This window comes from Aquarana catesbeiana, linkage group LG06 (assembly GCF_042186555.1).
Source record: "Aquarana catesbeiana isolate 2022-GZ linkage group LG06, ASM4218655v1, whole genome shotgun sequence".
NCBI classification, from domain to species: domain Eukaryota; kingdom Metazoa; phylum Chordata; class Amphibia; order Anura; family Ranidae; genus Aquarana; species Aquarana catesbeiana.
The window spans coordinates 48,369,951-48,388,673 of NC_133329.1; the positions used below are offsets into that span (position 1 = coordinate 48,369,951).

The following is an 18,723-nucleotide window of genomic DNA, read 5'->3' on the forward strand; positions in this document are numbered from 1 at the left end:
TTCTTTAAATTTTATTGTTGATCTAGCTGTTAAGACAAGTTCAGCTGACCACAGTTTTAAAAATTAACATTAAACATTCTAGGCCGATGAAAAGATAACACATATCACTGAAATCTATAAAAAATCACAAATAATAGCACAAAGTCTATCAATGACTTTGCCTTAGATTCACACATTTTCCAAATTGAATCCATGTAAAATGATGTGAATCTAGGCTGAAATTTTTGATAATCAGACCACAAAGCTTTGTCTATGTTAGAATTTTCAGACTGTTGATTTTCTGTATAGTTCACAATAAGGGATGAGCAAAACTGTCTGATTTCACTTTGCAAAAATGTTGGCATCAGTTTTATTGTTGCATTGGAACATCACCATTTAGAAAAAATGCACTGAAGTCAAAAGGAGTCAAAAGGAAGAAAAATTCAGTTTGTTTAAGCTGATTTGTGACTCCACAACATGCTTGAAATGGTTTGTGAGTGTTTTTTCTATTTGAATTTTTTTAGTTTTTAGGCATTTAAAAAAAAAAGATGAAAAACTAGCAATTAAAAAAAAATTATAACATAGTGCAGAAAAGTACAGAAATGTTTTATGTTATTTGATGGTTTTACGAATTTAACATGAAAGTAGTTCTAAATATAAATACTAAGTCATGCGCTAATATTTGAGAAATTAGACACAAATTATACAAAGTGCTCAAATAGCAGTATAAAAAAAGGAAAAAAAAAAGTCTGTTATAGAAGATGCAAAAACGTCTTCTTATTATGAAAGCCAATCTCTGTGCACCACTACCAGAGAAAACATGCTTATCTGCTTACCAAACCCATATGACTCTCGTGGATAAAAGAGTCAAAAGTGCTTTTTGTGGCAAATCCATCTCATGGGCTTAGTGTGTCTCCCTCAACAGGAACTGAATTTTTTTTTTTTTTTTTTTTATCAATAGATTTTTATTGTTTTAAATCAGATACAGATACATACAATGTGCACATTGTACATGTTCATTTGAAATCGCATCATAATAATAAACAGAACTATATAAGTAGAATGTTTAACAGGAAAGTTTATAGCAAGATTAAATCAGTAAATATAGGTTTGGTGGTATTTGATTACCTCTGCGGTTTTTATTTTTTGCGCTATAAACAAAAGAAGATCGACAATTTTGAAAAAAACACAATATTTTTTACTTTTTGCTATAATAAATATCCCAATTTTTAAAAAAAAAAAACAAATTTTTTCCTCAGTTTCAGCCGATACGTATTCTTCTACATATTTTTGGTAGAAAAAATCGCAATAAGCGTATATTGATTGGTTTGCGCAAAAGTTATAGCGTCTACAAAATACGGGATAGATTTATGGCATTTTTAAAAAATATATATTTATTTATTTTTTTTACTAGTAATAGCGGCAATCGCGATTTTTTTTTCATGACTGCGACATTATGGCGGACACATCGGACACTTTTGACACATTTTTGGGACCATTCACATTTATACAGCGATCAATGCTATAAAATTGCATTGATTACTGTGTAAATGTGACAGGCAGTGAAGGGGTTAACCACTAGGGGGACACAAGGGGTTAAATGTGTTTCCTAGGGAATGCTTCTAACTGTAGGGGGCAGGGACGTACAAGAGGAGGAGACCGATCAGTGTTCCGCTGTACTGGGAACACAGATCGCTCTCCTCTCACCTGACAGGACATGGATCTGTGTGTTTACACACACAGATCCACGGTCCGGCCCGGATAACGGGCAATCGTGGGTGCCCGGCGGACATCGCGGCCGCCGGGCACACGCACCAGGTCCCGAGCAACGCAGCGGGCGCGCGCGCACGCCTCCTAGACGGCCAGGAACCCAAGGCCATTATATGACGTCCACCCAGGATGGGAGATAATAGCGTTCAACGTTTCTTTAGGGAGTTTAGAAGAGGAGGCAGCGTTGTTGCAAAACTGAGTTTGGTTGGCTGGAGTATTTCCGGTAATATTCCCCTGTTAGGCCGTCTGGTCCAGGGGCTTTACCAGGGGGAAGTGAATTTATGGTGGCTAGAATTTCCTGATCGGTGAAGGGTTCATTTAGGACGTCAAGTTGCACGTCTGACAATTTGGGGAGTGTAATTTGTTGCAGAAATGCATCAATCTCGTCATGGGAGGGTTATGGTGTGGACGGGTCTCTACCAATATTATATAGATCACTATAATAAGCACTAAACACAACAGCTATGTCTTGAGGGTTAGTCAGCATCTGCTTAGCATGCGGGTGGGTCATGTGGGGTATCTTAGTTTTGGTCCTTCTCCCCTTCAGGCGTTGTGCTAATAATTTCCCTGCTTTGTTGGAAGTAGCATAATGCATAGCTCTAATTTTCCTCTGTACTTTTTCAAAGGAGTGGAGGAGGAGAGTCCTCAACTCCTGTCTTAGTGACAACAATTGGGCCAGTGTTTGTGGACGTGGGTCAGATTTGTGTAGGGTTTCAATCTGGGCAATTTGAAAAGTCAGGTCGTTAACACGCTGCGTCCTCTTTTTTTTTTACAGAAATGGCTTAACTTCAGTATAATACCTCTAATAACAGCCTTATGCGCATTCCACACCATGGCGGGATCCCCCACCGATCCGTTGTTAAGCTCAAAGTATTTTTTTAGATGCTCTGAAATTTCCTGAGAGTAAGTTGGGTGTTGCAATACATAATTGTTAGCGCGCCAGAGAAAAGTATTCCTCTGGTGGGCAGTGTCAGAAATGGAGATCGTTATGGGAGCGTGGTCTGATCACGACATGGTGTGGATCACGGAAGCACTAATTTTTTGTAACAGCCATTTGTCCACAATAAACATATCTATTCTTGAGTAGGATTTATGGTGTGAAGAGAAGTATGTGTAATCTTTTTCCGACCCTTGATGGCATCTCCAGACATCAAATAGATCCTGTGATGTGAGGAATTGCTTCAGGGGGGAGTCTCTCCTTTTCGCAGCAGAAGTAGTATCCATATGTATATCGATCACTAGGTTAAAGTCACCGCAGAGAAGTAGGTGGCCTTGTTTATTTTCTTGTGCTTTACGCACGGTCTTCCTTATAAAGGACATCTGTTGGGTGTTAGGAGCATATATATTCAGCAGGGTATATTTGACATTGTTGATGGTGCAGAGTAGAATTAAGAATCTACCTTGAGGGTCAGAAATCTCCTGTGTTAATCGGACGTCTATATTGTGTTTAATAGCAATGAGGACTCCTCTTTTCTTTGACGTGAAAGTAGAATGATAGATAGTGGGGAATTTCCTATTGGAGCAGAGGGATGTCGATTGGGACAGTAAATGGGTCTGTTGGACACAGATAATGTCACTTTGGAGTTTTTCCGCAGTGCGCCAAAGGGAGTGCCTTTTAGCAGGGTAATTGAGTCCCTTTGCGTTCAGTGATAAAATGTTAAGCGGCATTTCTGGATGACAGTGGTTTCTAAGATGGGAGATTAGATGGTAAACACTTACAGTACCGTGGCCATAGTCGAGTTGTGTAGAGATTTCACTTGCACAGAGATTTGAGGTCCATGCTGTGGAGGTGTCGCTGGAGACAGGAGCTCAGAGCAGGAACTGATGAAAAGATAACGCGTCAGAATAACTGCAGTAACAAACAAAAAATAGAAAATGATAGGAACACAGGTATGCCACTAATAACTTTCCTGAATGTGTAAGTCAGGCAATATAGGAAGAGAAGCGGTGTAGGTAAACCTATAAGCAAGCTGAAGTCAGCTAAGCCGCTGTTGGGGGAAACAGTTAGTAATTAGCAAGAACTAAGTGTTCAACAATAAACAGTGAGCAGTGAGGGAGATTAATCATTGTTGATTTTGGCCTGTCATGTTCAGGTAGTATTCCGGGACTGATAGCCTTTGGTTCCCTGGTGGCGGCGAGGTTGTGGTGGTTTGTGGTGCGGTAGAGGCGGTGTAATATTAGCCGGGGGTTCTAGGATTATGCCCCATTCATGTAGTAACTTCATTCCTTTTTGCAGGTTACTGACAATGTGGGTAGTGCCATTTTTTGATATGAGGAGAGTTGCAGGATATCTCCACTTGTACACGATTTTGTGATTATAGAGCCCTTTTGTAATAGGGTTCAGATTCCTCCTGAGCTGAAGCGTGTATTTGGAGAGGTGCGGGAATATCTGAATTCCGTCATACGGGCGGGGTAGCTGGGTTTTATTCCTGGCCTCATACATCAGTTTCTCTTTCACGTGAAAAAAGTGTACCCGCATGAGTACATCTCTTGGTACTGTTGCCGCTAAGTGTGAGGGCTTTGCTATTCTATGTATCCTGTCAATGATAATGTCTCTAGGCAAAGCGTCTGGTAGAATGGTGTGTAGCAGATCCCTGGCGTACTTTGGCAGGTCTGCTGGCGGTACATTCTCAGGGACCCCCCTTAGTTTCACGTTGTTGCGTCCGGAGCGGTCCTCCAAATCGGCCAGCTTGGCCCTTACCCATTCCTGCTCATCTCTCACTTCTTCATAAGTGTCAATCAGGTCGTTCACTGTGGTTGTGCATTCTGTCATGCCCTTTTCTATGGTAGTAACCCTCTGATCTATCGCACTCATATCTGTATTAATTTTATGAAACAGAGAGGAGAGATCTGTCATTAAGGATGTTTGCAGGGACATGAGCATATCCTTCAGGGTAGTATCCATAACTGTAGATAAAAATAGATAGATAAATCCGCGCTTAGGACAATATACGAGCTGCAGCCTCTCCCTAATTAGTTCCCCAAGGGGCCCAATTGCTTAGATATGATAAGTGGTCTGGGAGAAAGAGTGGCGCTGCCCTATTATACAATGAAGTATTTAATGGTGGATAGATTACAACCTCTGTTCATTAACCTAAGTGATTATTGGGGCTATCCCCTTGATGTACCTGAATGTGGTCAGACCTCGGCCAATGACCATGTATATGAAAAACCAAAGAGCAAGTGACAACAGAGGGTTAAACTACTATCCCCCCAGTTTGAAAAAATGTGCTTCATGTATTCAAATTGACGTAAACTATATGGTAGTGGCAAGTGTTTCTTTAAATATCAAATAAATTAAGACTTAACCCCAGAGTTCAAAAGTATTGTGACACTTTGCCATCCATAACTGGTTGCCCTGAGGTGGGGAAAGAGGCCATGGAGCTGTGCAAGGCCTGGTTAGATTGAAGCGGATTAAGGCCTGTGTAAGAGATGCTGCCTGGGGCTGCTTTGGGAGCGGTGCATCCATCCGCATCCTGGCTTTGTCTGGGCTGTTAGTGAGAGGATCGGACTCTGTGTCTTGTGTGGGGGGCAGGGGAAGTGCTAATGCTTCCATTTCGCCCTGATTGTCATCTGGGAGATCTGTGTAAGCCTCCCTCGGCGCGAGGTGGCCGCCGCCATCTTGCGGATCACTGACCTGGGACTCCGGAGGGAACATGAAGGTAGTGAGCTTTTTGGGCTGATGATCACCCATCCGTTTACGGGACATCGTAGCTCTGTTCGTTCTGGAGCTCTGGGGTAGAGATGGCTCCGATCCGCTGCTTCTGACAGGCTCTGGACACTCCGGTATTCTACCTCACTGAAGAGCTGTGAGTTCAAGCAGCCATCTTCGGCGCCGGCTAGCCACGCCCCCCAACAGGAACTGAATTTATCCTCTCTTGAGAAGAGGAGATTAAGGGGGGATATGATCAACATCTATAAATACATAAGGGGTCCATATAGTGGACTTGGTGTAGAGTTATTCACCTTAAAGAGGAAGTAAAGCCTCTGAAACAAAACAAAAAAAATACACCCTGCAAGACAAAGGCATAATGAGCTAGTATGCATAGGATACTAGCTCATTATGAATTACGTACCTGAGATCGAAGCCCCCAAAGCGGTCCTTGTTATCCTCCTCCGACGCCGCCATCTATCCCGGAGTGACTTCCGGGTATAGCGGCTCCAGCAATGTGACTGGCCGCAGCCGCGATGACATCACTCCCGCGCATGCATGCTGGTGCTGCCACTAACGGCATGATCGCCGTTAGAAATGGCACACTCTGCGCCTGCGCCAGATGTCTACGGCGCATGCGCCGTAGACATCGGTGCTGCTATTTCTGCAAATATCTCCTAAACATTTTAGGTTTGGGTGATATTTCTTCCACCTACAGGTAAGCCTTAATCTAGGCTTACCTGTAGGTTAAAGTGGTTGTAATGGGTTTACAACCACTTTAAGTTCATCACAGAGTACAATGGGGACACTCTTTACGTCTGGAGGAAAAGAGATTTAATCTCCAAATACGGAAAGGCTTCTTCACAGTAAGAGCTGTGAAAATGTAGACTAGATTCCCTCCAGAGGTGGTTCTGTTCAGTTCAGTAGATTGTTTTAAAAAAAGGCCTGGATTCTATCCTAAATGTACATAATATAACGGGATACTAATATTTATAGGCAAAGTTGATCCAGGGAATATCTTATTCCATCTAGTGGGATCAGGAAAAAATTTTCCCCTGTTGAAGCAAATTGGGTCATGCTTTGCTGGGTTTTTTTTGACATTCCTCTGGATCAACTGTGGGTATCGGACAGAGCAGCCTTTTTCAACCAGGGTGCCTTCAGGTATCTACAGGGGTGCCTTAGCAAATGCCTAAAAATTGCCCAAAAATTGTACAGAAGCCACCTGGTAAATCCAGGCTGCCTTTTTGTTACACAAAGCCATTTTCATTGTGCACCATTACAACCTTCTAGCCACAGGCATCCTAACAACCAATGACATTATCAGTTGATAAGGACTTCTGGCACCTGCACAGCATCATTTCTTTGCCCCCAACCCTGCCCCTCTCCATCAGCACTGGGGTCACATTAACTGAGTAAGGGAGAGAAACTGAATGAGAAGAGAAACATTGGCATACTAGTCGGTACCAGTGTGCAAAGGTGTTCTTGCTTTGGAAAAATAAATCACCTCTAATGTTGGATGTCCTATGTGTGTGGATGTTGCTATTAGTTTTGTTTTTTACATTTTAGATTGGGGTGCCTCAAGATTGTGCATCATTTTAAAGGGTGCCCTGACTGAAAAAAAGGTTGGGAAACACTGAGGTAGTGCATATGGAGGTTTTCTATTTGTGTGTGTTTATAGATGTATCACCCTGGAGTTTAGGCAGGGTTGCTCCTCACAAATTTACTTGCCAGGAGTAGTTATTCTGGTTGATTGTTAGAGATCTGTTGATTTCTCCCTAAGTTTGACCTTGTTGCACTTTTCTGTTCTACCACTAGGTGGCCGGGTACTTGGTGGTACTAGCTATGAGAAGGGCAACCCAAGGTCAGGTTATGGGTATATGGGGTATCTCAGCCAATGAGCGGGGGTTTTCTTAAATCCCTTGGCCTGCTGGGAGAGCCTATGTATTCGGGTGGAGTCAGGTGATCCATGATCTGTGCCACCTGGATGTGTGTCATATTGCCCCGGGCTGCTAGGCTGGAGATTGGGCCTATCCCGGGGGCATCTGGCTCCCAGGCTGTCTGAGGGCCTGTCCAGAAGCAAGACAGCAGCGCAGGGTTGGAACTGCGGCTTGCAGTCCAACCAGAGTTGACGGTTCTGCCAGCTGGAGACCCTGATGTGGTCGGAGGTAGAGGGGAAGCTGTCGCCACTAATGGACCATCCGCCTTATTACCAGGGACCACGGTGAGTAACTGAAGCAAGTACCGGAGCAGTATTCTCAGCGAACAGGCATGGTGAAGAGTCAGGAAACTTCAGGCGGTGATCAAGTCAGGGACCCTGCCAGCAGAGGTGATGCTTGCAGAGCAGCCTTGTGTGTCAAGCCAGGGACCGAGCAGGCCAGTGGGATGAAGCTTGAGAAGTATCAGGAGTGCCAAGCTAGGGAACCAGCATAGAGAAGCGGGGATGATGCTTGAGGAAAGTACCACCGTGAAGATTGCAGGAGCTCAAGGGATTCAGTGGCAGTGAATCAGTGGGTCTAGTGAGAGACCAGGAGCTTAGTGTGCTGAAGAACTACAAGGAGAAGTTGTAGAGTAAGTGAAGGAACTGTTATGCTTTGTGTTAGGAACTGTTAAAGACTGTTGCCATAGGAGAAGTGCAGATGTGGCATCTTGCTGGAGGCCTTTCCCTGCACGGCTGTCTTCCTATTGAAGTCTCGGAGTCTGCTAATTAAATTTGTAACTACTTAAGGGTGTCCTGGCCCTAACTCTCTTTCCCCCATAAAAGTTTGTAAGAGGAGTAAACATCTTTTTTGCATTCAAGAAGTGTCTGGCGCCCAACAACTTTATCCACTTTGCACCCACTATGCCTCACAAACCACCATATACAGAAGGAAGTCAGCTATCTCTGGCCCTTGAGGTTTTCATTAGACTGAAGGAGGCCGGGGACCTTGCTACATATATATACACAGTATCTCACAAAAGTGAGTACACCCCTCACATTTTTGTAAATATTTTATTATATCTATTCATGTGACAACACTGAAGAAATGACACTTTGCTACAATGTAAAGTAGTGAGTGTACAGCTTGTATAGCAGTGTAAATTTGCTGTCCACTCAAAATAACTCAACACACAGCCATTAATGTCTAAACCGCTGTCAACAAAAGTGAGTACACCCCTAAGTGAAAATGTCCAAATTGGGCCCAATTAGCCATTTTCCCTCCCCGGTGTCATGTGACTCATTAGTGTTACAAGGTCTCAGGTGTGTTAAATTTGGTATTATCGCTCTCACTCTCTCATACTGGTCACTGGAAGTTCAACATGGCACCTCATGGCAAAGAACTCTCTGAGGATCTGAAAAAAAGAATTGTTGCTCTGCATAAAGATGGCCTAGGCTATAAGAAGATTGCCAAGACCCTGAAACTGAGCTGCAGCATCGTGGCCAAGACCATACAGTGGTTTAACAGGACAGGTTCCACTCAGAACAGGCCTCACCATGGTGGACCAAAGAAGTTGAGTGCACATGCTCAGCGTCATATCCAGAGGTTGTCTTTGGGAAATAGACGTATGAGTGCTGCCAGCATTGCTGCAGAGGTTGAAGGGGTGGGGGGATCAGCCTGTTAGTGCTCAGACCATACGCCGCACACTGCATCAATTTGGTCTGCATGGCTGTTGTCCCAGAAGGAAGCCTCTTCTAAAGATGATGCACAAGAAAGCCCACAGTTTGCTAAAGACAAGCAGACTAAGGACCTGGATTACTGGAACCATGTCCTGTGGTTGTGGTCTGATGAGACCAAGATAAACTTATTTGGTTCAGATGGTGTCAAGCGTGTGTGGCGGCAACCAGGTGAGGAGTACAAAGACAAGTGTGTCTTGCCTACAGTCAAGCATGGTGGTGGGAGTGTCATGGTCTGGGGCTGCATTAGTGCTGCCGGCACTGGAGAGCTACAGTTCACTGAAGGAACCATAAATGCCAACATGTACTGTGACATACTGAAGCAAAGCATGATCCACTCCCTTTGGAGACTGGACCGCAGGGCAGTATTCCAGCATGATAACTACCCCAAACACACCTCCAAGACAAGCACTGCCTTGCTAAAGAAGCTGGGGATAAAGGTGATGGACTGGCTAAGCATGTCTCCAGACCTAAACCCTATTGAGCATCTGTGGGGCATCCTCAAGCGGAAGGTCTCTAACATCCACCAGCTCCGTGATGTCATCATGGAGGAGTAGAAGAGGACTCCAGTGGCAACCTCTGAAGCTCTGGTGAACTCCGTGCCCAAAAGGGTTAAGGCAGTGCTGGAAAATAATAGTGACCACACAAAATATTGACACTTTGGGCTGAATTTGAACATTTTGACTTAGGAGTGTACTTACTTTCGTTGCCAGCAGTTTAGACATTAATGGCTGTGTATTGAGTTATTTTAAGGGGACAGCAAATGTACAGTTATACAAGCTGTACACTCACTACTTTACATTAAAAGTCTATGGGAGAAATCAAAAGTGCTAATTTTAAAGGCTTATATGCAAGTTATTGTCACAAAGTGTTTGGGGACCTGGGTCCTGCCCCAGGGGATATGGATCAATGCAAAAAAAAGTTTTAAAAACGGCCGTTTTTTCAGGAGCAGTGATTTTAATAATGCTTAAAGTCAAACAATAAAAGTGTAATATCCCTTTAAATTTCGTACCTGGGGGGTGTCTATAGTATGCCTGTAAAGGGGCGCGTGTTTCCCGTGTTTAGAACAGTCTGACAGCAAAATGACATTTCGAAGGAAAAAAAACATTTAAAACTACCCGCGGCTATTGCATTGCCGACAATACACATAGAAGTTAATTGATAAAAACGGCATGGGAATTCCCCACAGGGAAACCCCAAACCAAAATTTAAAAAAAAAAATGACGTGGGGGGTCCCCCTAAATTCAATACCAGGCCCTTCAGGTCTGGTATGGTTATTAAGGGGAACCCCGGCCAAAATTTTTTAAAAAATTACGTGGGGTTCCCCCTAAATTCCATACCAGACCCTTCAGGTCTGGTATGGATTTTAAGGGGAACCCGCGCCAAAAAAAAAAAAACGGCGTGGGGTCCCCCCAAAAATCCATACCAGACCCTTATCCGAGCACGCAACCTGGCAGGCCGCAGGAAAAGAGGGGGGACGAGAGTGCGCCCCCCCTCCTGAACCATACCAGGCCACATGCCCTCAACATTGGGAGGGTGCTTTGGGGTAGCCCCCCAAAACACCTTGTCCCCATGTTGATGAGGACAAGGGCCTCATCCCCACAACCCTGGCCGGTGGTTGGGGGGGTCTGCGGGCGGGGGGCTTATCGGAATCTGGAAGCCCCCTTTAACAAGGGGACCCCCAGATCCCAGCCCCCCCGTGTGAAATGGTAAGGGGGTACTTGTACCCCTACCATTTCACTAAAAAACTGTCAAAAATGTTAAAAATGACAAGAGACAGTTTTTGACAATTCCTTTATTTAAATGCTTCTTCTTCTTCTATCTTCCTTCATCTTCTTCTTCTTCTGGTTCTTCTGGCTCTTCTGGTTCTTCTTCCGGCGTTCTCGTCCAGCATCTCCTCCGCGGCGTCTTCTATCTTCTTCTCCTCGGGCCGCTCCGCACCCATGGCATGGGGGGAGGCTCCCGCTCTTCTCTTCATCTTCTTCTTCATCCTCTTCTCTTCTTCCTTCTTCTCTTCTTCTCTTCTTCATTTTCTTCTCCGGGCCGCTCCGCACCCATGCTGGCATGGAGGGAGGCTCCCACTTTGTGACGGCGTCTCCTAGTCTGACGGTTCTTAAATAACGGGGGCGGGGCCACCCGGTGACCCTGCCCCCTCTGACGCACGGGACATGACGGGACTTCCCTGTGGCATTCCCCGTGACGTCACAGGGAAGTCCCGTCAAGTCACCGTGCGTCAGAGGGGGGCGGGGTCACCGGGTGGCCCCGACCCCCCGTTATTTAAGAACCGTCAGACGAGGAGTCGCCGTCACACAGCGGGAGCCTCCCTCCATGCCAGCATGGATGCGGAGCGGCCCGGAGAAGAAAATGAAGAAGAGAAGAAAAAAGGATGAAGAAGAGAAGAGGATGAAGAAGAAGATGAAGAGAAGAGCGGGAGCCTCCCCCCATGCCATGGGTGCGGAGCGGCCCGAGGAGAAGAAGATAGAAGATGCTTCGGAGGAAATGCTGGATGAAAACGCCGGAGGAAGAACCAGAAGAGCCAGAAGAACCAGAAGAAGAAAAAGATGAAGGAAGATAGAAGAAAGAAGAAGCATTTAAATAAAGGAATTGTCAAAAACTGTCTCTTGTCATTTTTAACATTTTTGACAGTTTTTTAGTGAAATGGTAGGGGTAAGTACCCCCTTACCATTTCACATGGGGGGGCGGGATCTGGGGGTCCCCTTGTTAAAGGGGGCTTCCAGATTCAGATAAGCACACAGACCCCCACAACCACCGGCCAGGGTTGTGGGGATGAGGCCCTTGTCCTCATCAACATGGGGACAAGGTGTTTTGGGGGGCTACCCCAAAGCACCCTCTCAATGTTGAGGGAATGTGGCCTGGTACGGTTCAGGAGGGGGGGGTCCGCACTCTCGTCCCCCCTCTTTTCCTGCGGCCTGCCAGGTTGCGTGCTCGGATAAGGGTCTGGTATGGATTTTTGGGGGGACCCCACAATGTTTTGTTTTTTTTTTTGGCCGGGGTTCCCCTTAATAACCATACCAGACCTGAAGGGCCTGGTATTGAATTTAGGGGGACCTCCCACGTCATTTTTTTTTTTTTTAATTTTGGTTTGGGGTTTCCCTGTGGGGAATTCCCATGCCGTTTTTATCAATGAACTTCTATGTGTATTGTCGGCAATGCAATAGCCGCGGGTAGTTTTAAATGTTTTTTTTCCTTCGAAATGTCATTTTGCTGTCAGACTCTTCTAAACACGGGAAACATGCGCCCCTTTACAGGCATACTATAGACACCCCCCAGGTACGAAATTTAAAGGGATATTACACTTTTATTGTTTGACTTTAAGCATTATTAAAATCACTGCTCCTGAAAAAACGGCCGTTTTTAAAACTTTTTTTTGCATTGATCCATGTCCCCTGGGGCAGGACCCAGGTCCCCAAACACTTTTTATGACAATAACTTGCATATAAGCCTTTAAATTTAGCACTTTTGATTACTCATGTTCGTGTCCCATAGACTTTAACGGTGTTCGCGTGTTCGAGCGAACTTTTTTCCTGTTCGCATGTTCTGGTGCGAACCGAACAGGGGGGTGTTTGGCTCATCCCTAATCAGGGACATTCTGGTCCTCGATCATATCTATGTACAGCCAGTTGATCTTTTGGCTGCAGTTCTGGACAGGTGAGACAGAAGAGCCCGGAAAAGTGTCAGAAGGTAACAGGAGGGGGGCATCTAACTACCCCTGACATTGGGGAACAGGTGTTCCTAGACCTATAACATAGGTCTAGGTAACAGGTACGGGGCCACTCTTATATTTTCACTAGCTGGTGGAGCACTGGAGAAGATACAGAAAGCCCTTGTTGCACTGGGATTTGGGTTATAAACACCAGTAGAATGTTTTATGTAGAATATCACAGGTGAAGGCTACAACTAATGGTGGAATTCATACTCAAAAAGGAGACACAGCTAGTGGAATATTTCACAGATTGAACATTTTTATACACTATTACCAAATAGTGTTGTTTGGACTTTGCAACACTAGACATTTATGTTGAAGACCACATGGCAAACAAAGGTGGCGGCCATTTTCTAGTAGCCTTCCTTTTTACTTAATGGATGACTTATTGAAAATGTCCGCAACCTTTGTTTGCCATGAGGTCCTCAACAAAATGGCACTAATCTGTCACTTCTATCCTATTTAATGACATCTCGCTTTTTATCCTTTAACCCCTGATGAAGTCACGTGACCCGTGACAATAGGCATCGGGATTGGCTGACAGGCGCAACCTGAAGGGACACTGGTGACGAGCTCGGCACTTACTTTACTACAAACAAATGTGAGTGTTACCTTTACTGTGTTTTTATTAAATAAAGCCTTTTACAAGATATACTACACTATCTGGGCATTCCTCTCCTTCCACCCCCTTCTTTTTTACCCCGTCTGGGGTGTATGTGGAAGCGGAGTATATCAACCACTACCATTTGCTGGATTTATACAAGGAGAACACCCCCCCCACAGGAGATAGGATCCACCAGACATCCATGAAAGGACCCGCAGAGGAAATCAGACCATTGCTACATTTTCATGCTGTTACCTTACAGCTGTAAGGTAAGAGGCTACCCCCGTTAGAGGTGTCACTGCATTTGCATTATATAGATTAGGACAATCAAGTTTTATTTTTATCGAATTCTGAGAACACCATAATTGTACTTTACACTTTGTGATTTCATAGACTGTGTGGATATAGTCACTTCATAATTTGTGTATTTGCACTGAATGTATTATTTCACTATTGCACTTTAAGAAGTTTATACAGTGGTTATTGGATTTCCACTGCCATCTTGTGTTCATTTTGAGTAATACACTGTTGCATTTCAGAAGCTTTATGTAGTTGATACCAGTGTTTGTTTGCCAGCTGGTGTTCAAATTGTACTTGTATTTCACATAGTTTTTGTAGTTTATTACTTAGTTTTCAACAGTGCAGCACCATTTACAGCATATTACAGTATAGACTACACATACACTATACACATAGTATCCTAAAATATTTTCTGTGGACGTGGAGCAAAATGCTGACTATATTTTTATATACTTACAGTATGTTTCTTATGGAGACACAATACAACCAGTGCCCACCCACAATCAAAATATACATTTTGTTGAACTGTTTTTGCATTACGGCAGAGAGAACAGTTGTTTTATTACTGTAGGCATTTGTTTTTACTCACCTGTCTGAAATCTTTCTCAATCAACGTTTTTATAGTGTTTTCTTTCATAAATAGGAGAAATGTTTTTATTGTTTTTTCCACATATTCCACAGTATGGCGGTGAATGATGAGGTCAACCATATCCTCCACAGATTTATCTTTAACATCGCTTGGCAGAATTTTGTCTTCTTTTTTAGGTGGTTCACTGAAACAGAGAAAGTGTTTAAATTGTTTTATGCCGTCCCCTTTCAGTTTTTTCAAATGTTTTGCCAGGATGTTGCTTATTTTCTTTTCCATGCTGATGTTGGGCAGAGGTTGTTTTGACTGTGAAGGTTCTGGAATAGAAAAGTAGATATGAGAATCAGAATAAATACAGCACATGAAAGGGTCAGTCCACCTAAAACTAATATTTTTAATGCGGTAAATGCTGATAGATTGAATCCCCTCTGCCTCCAGCACCCCACATTTGTTTTCTATGTGTTCTCCTATACAGATTTTTACTACTACTTCTAGAGTAGTCCCACTCGTCACACTGTATATTCTGTAAAGTATATTATCTCTATAAAAGAAACATTCACAAGACTTAAAGCCCCACAAATGCAACAACAACAGATTAGAACTGAGCCTTCTATTCATAACTCATGAATACATTTTTGATTGACAGACCTTTTAATAATATTCAAAATTAGACAATAAATCTGGATATTACTATTAGAAAAAAAATCTGCATTACAAGATTCATTTAAAAAAATTGAGGCTAATTTATGAACACAGCAGGGGACATTTTTCCTGCATCAGTCCTCCGTAAAAAAGTTTTAAAAAGTAATGGAATTGGTTGATTCCGAGAATTGCTCCACTTTTGCTTCAGTTTTCTAATGTAAATCAATTTGCAAGGTTTACCATACCAATATTATATGAAAAAAAAGTAAGGTCACAGTAAGGATAATTATCAATACAAAGAAAAAAGGTTGACTAAAAGGTACATAGTGCTCAATTATAGGCTCTTAGTGCCAGCCATACTATTAATATGATTCTAAAGCTTCCAGGAGTTTTCCAATAAAATAACAAACATGTCAGTCTTACCTGCCCTGTGTAATGGTTTTGCACAGAGCAGCCCCGATCCGCCTCTTCTTGGGTCCCCTAGGCCCCCCCCCCCCCCCCCGAGTGCCACCACAGTAAACGACTTGCTATGGAGGCACTTGTGCTTGCTCACTCCTGAGCCATCCTTGCATGTCTATAAGACACACACAGCATGGCTCAGCCCCACCCCCCCATTCCTTCCTCACTGGCTGTGATTGACAACAGCAGGAGCCAATGGCTCCTGCTGCTGTGTCTCAGCCAATCAACCCTGGCGTTTCTTATGATCAGCATATTTGTACACATGTACACATTAAATGTAATAGAGTGTTTAGCTTTGTTCCAGATGTCTCTAGCAGCAAATGCCCTGTGACCATCATAAATGGGTCTTACCATTGGAGGATATATGGGAAGGAGATACTCCCAATTGTTTGTTTGAAGTTGTTCCAAATAAGTTCTTTGTAATATTGCCTTGTTCTGGATTGACTTGTGGTTGTGGTTCTGCAGAGCACAGAAAAGAGATGTGTAGTGATTAAACTGCAAATATATATATGTTTTTTTTCCATAAAGTGTTTATTAAAAGTAAAAGAGGACAAGCAAAATATGATACAATACAGAAACACTGAATATAGAGCATTAGATGTATATCATTATCTTCACTAACTGGATCAATGAACAAGAGGGGTACTTATTTAATATAGTTACAGAACAAAAAACATTTGTATAGGTACTTTAACAGAGATAAGCACGTGACAAAACAGTTATCATTAGAGGAGACGTAATCTAGACAAATCACAAAGGAATAAAAAAGAAAAGAATGAATAAACCCCACCTAAGACAGGGTTACTCCGCTTAAAGGATCTCCAGGTTATGTGATGTCAGAAGGGGCAGTGCCACTCGGTGATGTAGCCGGGTGGCCCTGCCCCTTGCCTATATAAGAACTGTCAAAGCGAAGAGCAGGCAGTCGGCGGGTAGCCTCCCAGGAGGGGGAGCGGTTTTTGCATTTTTTTCGGCCGACGTCGTGATTGTCCAAGAATACATCAAGGGCCACATTTTTTTTTTTTTAATAAAGGACTTGTTAAAAAATGTCACTTGTGGTTTTTACTTTTTGACACTTTTTTGGTGAATGGGTTGGGGTGGGGCAGTGCCACTCGGTGATGTAGCCGGGTGGCCCTGCCCCTTGCCTATATAAGAACTGTCAAAGCGAAGAGCGGGCAGTCGGCGGGTAGCCTCCCAGGAGGGGGAGCGGTTTTTGCATTTTTTTCGGCGGACGCCGTGATTGTCCAAGAATACATCGAGGGCCACATTTTTTTTTTTTTTAATAAAGGACTTGTTAAAAAATGTCACTTGTGGTTTTTACTTTTTGACACTTTTTTGGTGAATGGGTTGGGATACCCGATACCAATTCACATGGGGGGGAGATATGGGGGCCAGATTTCAATAAGCCTCCCACCCACAGACCACGACAACCACAGCCCAGGGTTGTGGGGAAGAGGCCCTTGTCCCCATCAACATGGGGACAAGGTGCTTTGGGGTGGGAGGCTCAGAGCCCCCCCTGCCCCAAAGCACCCACCCCCCATGTTGAGGACATGTGGCCTGGTATGGTTCAGGGGGGGTCCCATCTCCCCCATTTTCTGACCTGCCAGGTTGCATGCTCAGATAAGGGTCTGGTGTGGATTTTGGGGGGCACCCCACGCCATTTTTTTAAAATTTTGGCATTTTGTCTGTTTTTTTAAACATTTCTCTATTGCCGGGCAATTGCCGACATTCTTTATCTTTACCGGCTTCCCGTCCCGCTGCTTAACAACCAGCTATTTCATCACACAGATTTCAACTCAGTCAATCATTTTTCTACCGATCCGAATTCTAATCGTTCTGGAAAAATGGAATTTGTTAGAAAAGAAATAAACAAAACTAATTATAATGGATTTTAACTAAATTGGTTACTATTCGTTACTATTTCATTCGCAGATTCGGATACATCCGAATCTCAGAATAACCCAAAATTTGTTTAAATTTGTATTTGGACCGAAAGGAATTGCACATGTCTACGAGCAAGTCTTAGGATCCATTAGCCCAGAGGTGGGGGTGAGCGTGATAGTCTCAGGGTTGGTTCCATCTATTGATCGATTATTTTGGTTTTAGGTTGATTGACAACTATCGAATGTACCTAAAAATTTAATTTGAATTATAAGAAAGGTGGGGAGATGAAGCTCACACAGGAAGTGATGGGAAGAAATCCACAATGGGGTTGGTCTTTGAAGCTCGAGTATGTCATAAACTTTGAGTAATATTTAAAGAGAAGTCTCTGTATTTTAAAGAGAGAGCTCAAGGAAGAGAAGAGGAAGGAAAGAAAAATGAAAAGAGCTGCTAAAAGGAGGGGGGGGGGATTCTAGGAGATCCATCTCTCCCTCTCTCTGCCAGATGGTGGAAGACAGGGTGAAGGGGTTGGGATCCAAGTTTGATAATGGATGAGAGGGATTATATCTAGAGGGAGGAAGAAAAAAAAAGACACTTGGTATTGGCGTTTCTTAGCAGACTAAATGGGTCAGGTCAACGGTCAGCTCAAGTTGTAGGTTGTTTGGTGGGATTCGTCAGATCATTGTACTCTGCAGTGGTCAGGAAATGGGTCCAGCATGCCCATTTGGCCGAAAATTTAGAAGGGGTATCGCAAGCTATGCTGATCAGACGTTCGATTTCAGATATCTTATTAACTTTAGCTAGCCATTGTTTAACTAAGGGGGTTTGTGAAGTACTCCAGTGGACCAGTACGCATTGCATTAACCATGTGCATGGCTAGGGATTTGAAATAAATGCTTTCTGGGAGGGAGGAGTGGTGTAGTAAGAATTGCACTGGGGTGCAATATAACTCATACGTGGATACTTTTGAGCTAAAATGGTGGACCTAATAGGTTTAAATACTAGGGCATGCCTGCCATATGTGCAGGATGGTACCCCGGTCAGATAGACATCTCCAGCAAGTCTGAAATGTCGGGGCAAATTTTGTGGATGAAAGTGGAGGTACAGGACCATCCCGATTGAGTTTTGTAACTGTTTTTTTTGTGTAGATATATTTATAGAGGCCTTATGAATCTTTAAGTATATTTGTTCCCAATCATCTGGTGATATGGAAAGTGGGAGATCTTTTTCCCAGGCTGTGCAAGCTAGTCCAGAATTGGGGGTGGTGTCTGCAAATAGAAGGGAGTGCATAGTGGATATTTAATGTCATTGAGGACTTCCTTTAATGCATTGGGTTTCAAAGGGGATTTAGGGTCTAGAGACATTGAATTTCCTATCCAGTTAGTGGATATAGTGTGAGAGTAATGTATTAGTCCAAGGGTAGGTAGTGGACCCTTCCCTACTTGATATGAGGTTTTTTTGTGTTAAAAATCTACCT

The 18,723-nt window shown here is 43.6% G+C and overlaps 1 protein-coding gene across 3 annotated transcripts in view; it reads right to left on the reverse strand.

Annotated features, from left to right (window-relative positions):
- Positions 1–744: 744 nt before the first annotated feature.
- LOC141148378 (uncharacterized) overlaps positions 745–18,723 on the reverse strand; it is a 101,732-nt gene continuing 83,753 nt past the window's right edge. Inside the window, exons 11-13 of one of the 3 annotated variants that reach the window (XM_073635813.1) lie at positions 15,720–15,827; positions 14,271–14,584; positions 745–3,570 (exon numbers count right to left, since the gene is read on the reverse strand). In XM_073635813.1, coding sequence (XP_073491914.1) covers positions 3,559–3,570; positions 14,271–14,584; positions 15,720–15,827 — 434 coding nt within the window. In that variant the 3' untranslated portion in view covers positions 745–3,558. Of the gene's footprint in view, positions 3,599–4,165; positions 4,567–14,270; positions 14,585–15,719; positions 15,828–18,723 lie in introns of those variants that run through there. The other 2 variants (XM_073635814.1, XM_073635816.1) reach the window with 2 other exon arrangements.